Raw genomic sequence first — 9,163 nt, forward strand, 5'->3', positions numbered from 1 at the left:
GCCATAACCAAGTGGCCGGCATAGTGTACAGGAACATCTGTGCCGAGTATAACCTGGAAGTCCCGAGGTCAAAATGGGAGATGCCCCCAAGGGTGCTGGAGAATGACCGAGCTAAGATCCTGTGGGACTTCCAGATACAGACGGACAAAAATGGTGGTGGCTAACCATAGTGGTGGTGGACAAGCAGAGGAAGACGTCCGTAGTGATCGATGTAGGTATAGTGAATGACAGCAACATCAGGTAGAAGGAACACGAGAAGCTGGAGAAATACCAAAGGGCTCAGAGAAGAGCTCAAGAAGTTGTGGAGGGTGAAGGTAACGGTGGTCCCCGTGGTAATCGGAGCAGTAGGTGCATTGACTCCCAAGCTAGGCGAGTGGCTGCTGACCTATTTTTACTCGTGTGACTGAGGTGTTTGCTTGCTCTGAATCGATATAACACTACCATGCAAAATATAGCGATGCTGCGCTGTAGAGCTTTTTTTTCACCACCAAATCAAACACACAGTTTCAACTCTCCTGGTTTTTTTTCACTTTCATCTTATTTTGTCAGCTGCTGAGTCAAACTCCCAGGCCGTATAATGCTGCTGACTGTTGTGAGTTTAATATTAATGCAAAACAAGCACACAGATACAAAACTATTAAGTTTCACCACGACTCTCCCAAGTGGTAAATCATTAGCCTTCAATTGACTGTCAAATGTGTCAGCAAACACAAGCACGCTCTCACACACAAACACACAGCCTGCTAAAGAATGTTTTCATTATAAAGGAGTGAAAGCCTGTTTGTCCTGGTACAAAAACAGGATTAATCATTAGCAATGGCCAAAGCTAAATGGAAAAAAACTCAAGTTTAAATTGTGAGCACCTTTCTGTCAGGGCTGGCCAGACTATAATGGCACACGAGAAGAGATTTGTTGAAAGACAAAAAAAACCCCGACGTCAAAAGCACACGTAAGACACGCACAAACGCACGCTTACTTTGACCAGCTGTCTCCTGCTTTTGCCGTCAGAGCCGACGCAGTCGATGATCTTGGGCAGGTTGACTCCTCCGGCCAGGTGATAGTGTGGCATAAAGGACCTGACAGTCACCAGGTTTTCATAACCACCGGACGGATCCACCTGTTTACACGATAAATATGAGACAAATAATTCAATCAAACCAATCAAAAAATGACACCATACACTAAACATGGATCACCCCAGTAACACTTAAATAACAAAACTTTATATAAAGTCTGAAAGCAGCAAAGTTCTCTCTCTCTGTATGTTTTTAAGTTGTATTTTACCTTAATTTCCATTGTGGGTATGGTGACCTCCTCAAGGTCTCTAATTTGCATGATGGGCTGATCAGCGGGGATGGGGATGGCCTCTGAAACCAAACAAGGACACAAAGGATGTCTAAGCAGCGGACATTTAATGCACACAACCATAACATATACTCACGACCTCTGAGTGTGTATAACTGTAGAATGTTAGGTCTACTAGCAAATAAACAGCTGAGTGGACCTGAGCAACTATGAGCAGAAAAGTCTTCATCCCTTCATGACCACAGTGTACTGATCCTCTAACAGCTGCTCCCAGCAGGATAAGGCACCACGGCACAAAGCTCAAATCATCTCAAACTGGTTTCTTAAACATGACAATGAAACCAAAGATTCACATCATGGAGCAAAATCTTTCCAGCGCCTTGCTGAATCTGTGCCACGAAGAATTAAAGCAGCTCTGATTCAAAAAGATGATTCAACCCACTCCTAACATGGTGCACCTAATAAAGTGGCCAGCGAGTGAATAAAGCATAACTCACTCTTCTCTGTTTTGTGTCTGCTGGCATCCATGTAAGCCAGGGTGATGTAGGCATCGCACAGGCGCTCGATCCCTCGGATCATCTCGGCTCGCTTCTTCCTGATGGTGGCGATGATCTTCCGAGCGACATCCGAACGCTCCTGAATGAGGGAGAACATGTAAACAGTTTAAAAAACAAACAAACAAACAAACACACCAGGTGCTTCTTTTGTTTCTCATGTTACAAAATTTAACACACCCAAAGTTTCAAAACGCAACGGCACTGTCCTCGTTTAATGCAAATGTGTTAAACATGAGTTTTTTCACCGTGACAATCGACGTGTCATAAGCTCCGCATGATGGAGAGAATCGTGTAAAACGGGTGGAAACATCACACTCACCAGATCAAACTGCGAGAGCTGTCGCGTAGCACTCTTAGACTGTCGGGACCTGCAAAAGTTTTCGTCTTTGTTGGCATTGACCAGGGCGAAGATGATAAAGAGCGTGTGGTGAGGGTGCTGCAGAGATGCTCGGCATATCAGCTATGAGGAGGGAGGAGTACAAATAATAAACTGGACGTGGCTGCAGCAAACCTTTTATATAATGTGGTTTCTGCTCACAATAATGAATAAAAGAGCCGCGTTACCTCATTGAGGACATCGTGGAATCCCGTATCCTCTGCGACGCCAGTTGCCATCTTGGTTCCCATGCGGGCGGCCAGCTGATACATGAGAGGCAGAAACTTGTAGGACGGGATCTGTTTCACCCCTTTCTGTTAACACAGAAACAAAAAGCATTGTCAGATGATTATATTTGTAAGATTCAGTGCAGATATGTGAACGTTTTACTGACCTTCATCATCTCATTCACATCTTTAATGTCAGCATTTTCCAGCCAGAGGGAAGCCAGCCGGAAGACCCAGGTGTCGTGCTCCTCACCCTGCTCCAGACACTGGATGTAATTCTCCACAGCCTTACACAGAAAGCGCTTTCTGTCCGTCCGCAGGTTGGACAGGGCTTTTTCATCCAGCTCCAGCTCTCTTTGCACTTTTATTGTGTACCTGTGAAGTTGGACAAAGACAGGCTGGAAACAGGCCTTCACTTTTTCTTTGGTTGTAACTGGACCTCAGCTTAAATGCAATACGTCGAGCTGTAAATGTGCAAATCAACCTGTTGGAGGTCACTTTATGCTCCTTTATCAAGCCCACTTCCTCCTTGGCCTTTTCCAGCAGGGCCTGTTTGTTCTCAAACTCAGACGAGTTCATGTATTTGTCGATGCTCTGGTACTGAGCGTCAGAGAAGCGGGCCAGAGATAAAAACGCCTCAGTCCGCTGGTTCTGGAGCCTGGAGTCCTGAAGTCCCGATTCCGCCTCTATCACCTCCACTGCCTGAGCAGAGATGAGACCTTTATTAATTCAACAGTACAGGGCTGTTCTCACGTGAGGAAACAAAAATCAGGCAAAATTTACAGGTATCAACACAAACATTAAAAAAAATGTAAGACAAGATTTAACCAGATGCACAAAAAAATGTCACTACAAAACTGTGACCCGATTCAGACGTATAAAACACACACAGACACACACATGAATTATTTAATTTTGTCTATATGAATCTGGCGTAGCCAAAGGACATAAAGTGCAAACTTGCAGACGTTTAATATTTATGTCTTCGCCTGCTCCTAATTTGTCTGGACATAAATAAATTATTCATGTGAGGGTGTGTGCGTATGAAGGCCCGCATGCTGCCAGGCCGACGGGTAATAAACCATTCATTTCTCTAGGCGATCCCAGCTGTGTGTGTGGATTTTAGGGCGTTTGAGACCTTTAAGATTCCTGTTTTGGTCGCTCTTCTTCACACGAAAAGAAAATACCAGAAAATAACTCTTAACCGGAGCCACTTTGTTAATTCCAGGAACTATGGACACTCCACATGTGTGAAAGCGCTTCAGATGGGTGATAACAAGCCACAATTCTGCCCTTTTAATCTTTTAATAAAGCTTCGACTGCTCATGCCAAAAGCTTCTTCTTACCCTCTCCAGGTACTTCTCCAGTATGACTCCAGGACTTTCCAGGCAGGTTTCTGCCAGCCAGTTACCACACAGCCTGAGGCACTCAGTGTAGACTGGTGCTAACGCAGGATTTAAATCCACCTGTGCAACACACATCAAACCAGCTCAATAACCCATCTTGGTATTTGGATTGAACTTAGCTAATCTTACTGTTTTGCATTAGTTACAACACAGCGTTATGTGTCCGTCTGACCTTTTTCTCTAGGCTGTGTATCATCTGTCTCAGCAGGCCCAGAGCCAGACCCTGCTCTCCCTTTGCCCAGAAAACCTGGGCCTCCTCCAGTTGCCACGACGACACAGGTAGCGACGCCAATGTCCTTCCACCGCCGGCATGCTGCTTCATCTGGTACACTGCACGCTCTGCCAGCTGGATAGAGGTTAGAGGCAACCTTCATATGATATTCACGTGGTAAATGAAAGGAAAACAGTGCTTCAAACCTTCACCTGTGGATCTGTGGATGTTACCTGCGTGTTTCCGGCCTTGCGAGCTAACCGGCACAAGTCCATGAGATGGTCAGTGAGAACAGAGCTGAGGTACTGGCTGCTGTCGGGCTCTCCCACCCTGGACAACAGGGTGTGCTGGGCCACAGAGCGGACGGCTAGGATGGGTTCCACTAAAGCAAAGTCACTGTCAACGAGGAGCTGAGAGTGGTGCCGCCACTGGCTGTAAACTTCTCTCAGGATGAGGTCTGAGAAGGGTCTGATGTAAAAAAAAGAAAAAGAAAAAAGAGTTTAAACATGACTAAGTCCAGAGGAGGCGTCCCGTGTGTTACTGACTGTGTGGTATGCTTCTGCCTGAGTCACCTGGAGAACAGCTCTTTAACACTCTCCAGCTCTCTGACACTCTGCAGGTTCCTGAGGGCTGGATACAGAGATGACACGGCCTCCAGACTGCCTTTGCGTAGCTCTTCCACCTCGGCACCCCTGAAGAAATGCATACGCGTTATAAAGCAGAAATAAAGCTGTCGTACCAGAGGGTAAAACTCCATATTTTGTCCACCGCACCTGGCCTGTTTCAGAGTTTCATCAAATATGGAGAACTCCTTATTCCTGAGTGCTTGCAGGGCACAAAACACAGATTCGTGAAAGCCAGGATTGGATTTCTCACTCCTGCAACAGAAAGACATTGGAGAAAAAAATAATTAGCTTCTAACTGTGAGATTCTAGTTGCGTTTCATGCAGCAGATGCTTCCCTCACCTTTCTGACAGCTCAAAATCCCACTGGGTGTTCCTCCAGGCTGCTTGAAAGCGAAGATCTCGCAGCTCAGCTCCCCACTCGACCCCTTCGCTCTCGAGACCCCTCATGTAGGTGGCCAGGATGCTGCTTAGACCGAAGTTCTGCAGACCCTGTCGGCATAAGATTAAAGAAACTGTGCTAAAAGCTAAAAGATTTCAATCTAAAACATTCTTTGGAGAAAGTGGTTCGTCATAGTATCATTTCAATCATACCTCCACGATGCCCACTTGCCGAGTGACCTCGGGAAGGGTACAGTGAAGATCGTAGGAGGTCAGGGCCCTTCCCCACATAGCCTCGTGTTCGTAGGTGCGAATCCTGTGAATTCACGCGGCAAAACGGCATCAGCAGATCTGATAATGACTGAAGCCTAATGAGGAATAAGTGACCGTGTGAAAGATCTAATTGAAATTTTCTACCTTGTCAGGGGGCTGGTCATGGTTTCGCCACCACAGCCATACAGACTATCCGGCTCTCCGATGCTGCGATACACCTCGATCAGCAGCTCCTATAAATATGCAAAAATGAGAGGAGAACAAGAAAGTCTTTTATAAACAGATAAAATAGCTGATGCGTGATAATGATGATACAACAAAATGCAAGATCAGCTTCGACGGCAATGCATTTCCTGGTTGCCAAAAGAGGCTGTCTTTTTTTTCCTCCCATATTTTTGACCTGATGTTGTCATTTAGAAAACAAAGCAGCCTGTGTAACTATGTGTGCAGCACGAAGAACCAACCTGCAGACTGATATTGGTGTCTTCTATGCTCTTCTCGGTCAGGCTGGAGATCGTGAAGGTCTGGCTGTTCTCTTCGAAATTTATTTTCCGCGTTGCTCTGGAGTTGGTTCTGCAGTTACAGGAAATGAATGGATTAAAAATGAAAAGCTGGATAAAGTTATTTTTCTGTTACTGTTTAAATGAAGCCGCTGCATACTTGCGACTTTCTTCCATGTTAGCTTTGATCTTGTCCACGTAGATCTCGGTGTACAGCAGGGCGGTGAAGTGAGCTGAGCAGGACTGAGCGGCTTTGGCCACCTCCAGGTAGTTCAGATCCAGCCAGAAGTTTGAGTCGCACACTGTGCCAAAGGATTTACTGCAAGAAGGCAAAGCTCTACATTCATACTACGGCAGGTTTACTGGGGCAGAGACAAGAGCAGGTCCAATCGAATAATATCTGACTACAAACCCGTCAGCTTCCAGTGGCCTCTGCTGGTGTCTGAGGTAGTCAATAACTGCAAGCATGGTACGCAGAGAGGTCTTATCATGCACGCCCTGGCTCGCAGTGTCGGACTCTGCAGAGAATAACATAGACCCTCATCTCAAAGCAAACAAACACTAAATATGATCTATCGTCCACTGTCAAAATATAAGGAACAGGATCAATAATATTTGTCACAGATTCAAACTGACCAGAGTCAGACGTGAGAGGAGTGGCGGAGCGACTCGAGGCCTGAGCGCTTCTGCAACAAAAGCTGAAAAAGTCCTGAATGTGGGAGGAGAGCAAGTCCCTAAACGACCCATCGGAGTCATCCAGAAGAATGGAGTGAATGATGAGAGGCAGTAACCTCTGACAGCAGTCCACCCACACCTAAACATGGAGAGAATAATGGAGCGACACAGAAGGAATAAGGTGGAGTAGGCTGTACTGACATTCAGTATATGACTACAAATGTTAACTAATTAAACACAAATTAAGTAATGTAGCCATTCGACTTCTACACAGCTCTTAGGATAACTCACCAGGCAGAGTGGTCGGGACAAAAGCAGAGCCTCACACTTGACCCCTCCGCTGTCCAGCAGCGCTGTGCACAGAGCCTTCAGCCAGCTCTTATGGCTGCCCGCCTGGGGAATCCAGAACTCCTGGCTCTTCAGGTTTCCTCTGGCCTCTGTGCTCTCCTTGGCAGCCACAGCAACCGCCTGACCATGGATGGCAGCCAGTAATCAGATGCATGAGCTTGCTGTGAGCTCCCGTGAGGTAACTTGCAGACACACGTACAAATATCTAAAACCCACCTTATTCTTGGCTGTTCTGAATGGGTTAAGGTAAGTCAGCATGGGGTCTCTTTTCCTTTTGTGTTGCTCCCAGAAGTCGACTCCTGACTGAGTTGCGAGGATGTTCTTCAGGCACTGAGCTGCTGCCCGTCTCACCTCGATTCTGGCAGACAACCACAGCACAGAGCACATCAGCTTTCCCATCATCATGAGTTAAAACCTGATAGCTACAGAATCTGAGGAGTCAGCGTACTGCTGTTGAGTGAGCGCGTCGTTCGTGCAGTTGAGGACGATGTACAGACACTGAGACTCGGTGGATTCAAAGAGGGAGACGGCTTTTTCATACAGGGGGTCTCTGCCATGGAGAAGGGCGATGTTGGACAAGTCTACTGGGCCCAGTTCTCCTAAACAGCTGCCTGCCGCCTCTGCAGCACAAGGACTGAGCTATGAGAGCACTGCCAAACGGAATCTTATCAAACTGTTGACATGGAAGACAACACAGCTTTGATTTGTTTTACCCTGAATGTCAGCTCCTCCAGGGTGGCCGGCTGCTAGTTTACAGAGCTGCAGCAGATTGAGGACCAACTTCACCAGCACACTGTCGCTCGCATCGGCTAAAAAGGACGACACGGATGGAAAACATTTACATGCAATCGTTCTCACGCAGAAACCACTCTTCCTCCTTTAGCATCATACCGTGGCACTCTTTAAGGAGCTCTCTGATCTGTCCTTTGTTGTCATGCAGCTGTCTGGTGAGCTCCTTTAACCCCTCCAGTCTAGTCAGAGGTAAGGAGTCACAGGACGTCACTGACAGAAAGTGGGCGATCTCCTGCAGGGGGGATAATTAAAAATTCATTACTCTCCGTATCAATATGATGAGAGAAGATCTAAATAGACTTTTAAAGCGAGGACATTATATTTACACATGTATTTGCTGCTTTTACCTGTCTCAGACTGAAGGTGCCAGCGTTATATTTGAGTTTGTGCTGTACAGCCCGCAGCTCTCTGAATTCAGGGATATTAGGGAAAGGCTCCAACCCTCTGATGGCTTCCTTTAACGTCTGCTGATTTTCTATGACAAGAAACTGCAGCAGACTCAGCACCTTCAGGGCAAAAAGAGGATTCAAAATCAAAATCATGCACACTGAAAAGGAGCCACAGTTATTCTAAGACAAAGATATGAAATAAAGAAGAGTTTGTTATCAGCAAACAGTCCATCCTTCTGTCTGTGCACAAAAAGACCCAGATTGTCTTCCTCCCCTAACCCCAACTGCTCTCGGCAGATGAAGCTCCTCCCCGAACCTGCTTCTGCCGGAGATTTCTTCCTGTTAAAGAGGAGTTTTTCCTTCCCACTGTTGCCAAAGTGCTTACTCAAAGGGGTTCATAAAATTGTTGGGTTGTTCTCTGTATATACTATTGTAGGGTCTACCTTACAATATAAACCACCTTAAGGCAACCGTTGTTGTGATTTGTGTAAATAAAACTGAATTGAAACCAAATTGAAAAACAAGAAGTGGTATTCCTAAAAACTTTTACCATTTTAAAAATTGTCTTTCCCATTTTCCTAATGAAATATTAAGAAATTATGGGCGGCCCAAAAGTTTTGAACTGTATGCTTTGTACTAAATACTAAATACATTCAACGAACACCACGCTTTGGCATGCAATCACCTACCTGCTCTGAGATGGAGGGTCGGCTGGTCACCTGAGCAGTTAGAGTTCCAATGATGACCTGTAGGTGGCAGCCCAGAGCATCATCACAGACCTGCAGGGACACGTGACACACGGAGGCCAGCAGGTCACAGCACAGAGCGAGGCTGCGGGTAGAAACCTCATCACACAAAACTGGTCTGTGGACAGCAGGAAAACAGTGTTCATGTATGTACAGCACAATATGTGTGAAACGTAGAAAAACTGTTCTGTAACCTAGCCTAAAACCGCGCTACTAATATAGCTAAGTTAGCTCAATTTTTAGCGGTATCGAGATACCGGGTAATGCTAGAAAACAACAACAATCATAATAATGATAATAGCAGAACAGGAATAGTATAAAAAATGACTGATTTTTTGCTATTTTATTATATAT

At 45.9% G+C, this 9,163-nt stretch overlaps 1 protein-coding gene across 3 annotated transcripts in view; it reads right to left on the reverse strand.

Moving 5' to 3' along the window:
• atm (ATM serine/threonine kinase) overlaps positions 1 to 9,163 on the reverse strand; it is a 37,534-nt gene that overhangs the window by 12,653 nt on the left and 15,718 nt on the right. For all 3 annotated transcript variants that reach the window (XM_042219776.1, XM_005920095.3, XM_042219777.1), the window contains 26 exons: positions 8,753 to 8,927; positions 8,022 to 8,180; positions 7,774 to 7,906; positions 7,596 to 7,691; positions 7,331 to 7,502; positions 7,099 to 7,240; positions 6,826 to 7,002; positions 6,496 to 6,673; positions 6,272 to 6,377; positions 6,020 to 6,178; positions 5,824 to 5,932; positions 5,504 to 5,592; positions 5,300 to 5,402; positions 5,049 to 5,197; positions 4,856 to 4,960; positions 4,655 to 4,774; positions 4,316 to 4,550; positions 4,044 to 4,217; positions 3,812 to 3,931; positions 2,950 to 3,167; positions 2,633 to 2,840; positions 2,427 to 2,552; positions 2,182 to 2,322; positions 1,803 to 1,941; positions 1,285 to 1,367; positions 977 to 1,117 (listed from right to left, as the gene is read on the reverse strand). In XM_042219776.1, the coding sequence (XP_042075710.1) occupies positions 977 to 1,117; positions 1,285 to 1,367; positions 1,803 to 1,941; positions 2,182 to 2,322; positions 2,427 to 2,552; positions 2,633 to 2,840; positions 2,950 to 3,167; positions 3,812 to 3,931; positions 4,044 to 4,217; positions 4,316 to 4,550; positions 4,655 to 4,774; positions 4,856 to 4,960; positions 5,049 to 5,197; positions 5,300 to 5,402; positions 5,504 to 5,592; positions 5,824 to 5,932; positions 6,020 to 6,178; positions 6,272 to 6,377; positions 6,496 to 6,673; positions 6,826 to 7,002; positions 7,099 to 7,240; positions 7,331 to 7,502; positions 7,596 to 7,691; positions 7,774 to 7,906; positions 8,022 to 8,180; positions 8,753 to 8,927 (3,757 nt within the window). The remainder of the gene's footprint in view (positions 1 to 976; positions 1,118 to 1,284; positions 1,368 to 1,802; positions 1,942 to 2,181; positions 2,323 to 2,426; positions 2,553 to 2,632; positions 2,841 to 2,949; positions 3,168 to 3,811; positions 3,932 to 4,043; positions 4,218 to 4,315; positions 4,551 to 4,654; positions 4,775 to 4,855; positions 4,961 to 5,048; positions 5,198 to 5,299; positions 5,403 to 5,503; positions 5,593 to 5,823; positions 5,933 to 6,019; positions 6,179 to 6,271; positions 6,378 to 6,495; positions 6,674 to 6,825; positions 7,003 to 7,098; positions 7,241 to 7,330; positions 7,503 to 7,595; positions 7,692 to 7,773; positions 7,907 to 8,021; positions 8,181 to 8,752; positions 8,928 to 9,163) is intronic.

The sequence above is a fragment of the Haplochromis burtoni genome, unplaced genomic scaffold (genome assembly GCF_018398535.1).
Source record: "Haplochromis burtoni strain Fernald_Lab_line unplaced genomic scaffold, NCSU_Asbu1 Contig_38, whole genome shotgun sequence".
In the NCBI taxonomy this organism is placed as follows: domain Eukaryota; kingdom Metazoa; phylum Chordata; class Actinopteri; order Cichliformes; family Cichlidae; genus Haplochromis; species Haplochromis burtoni.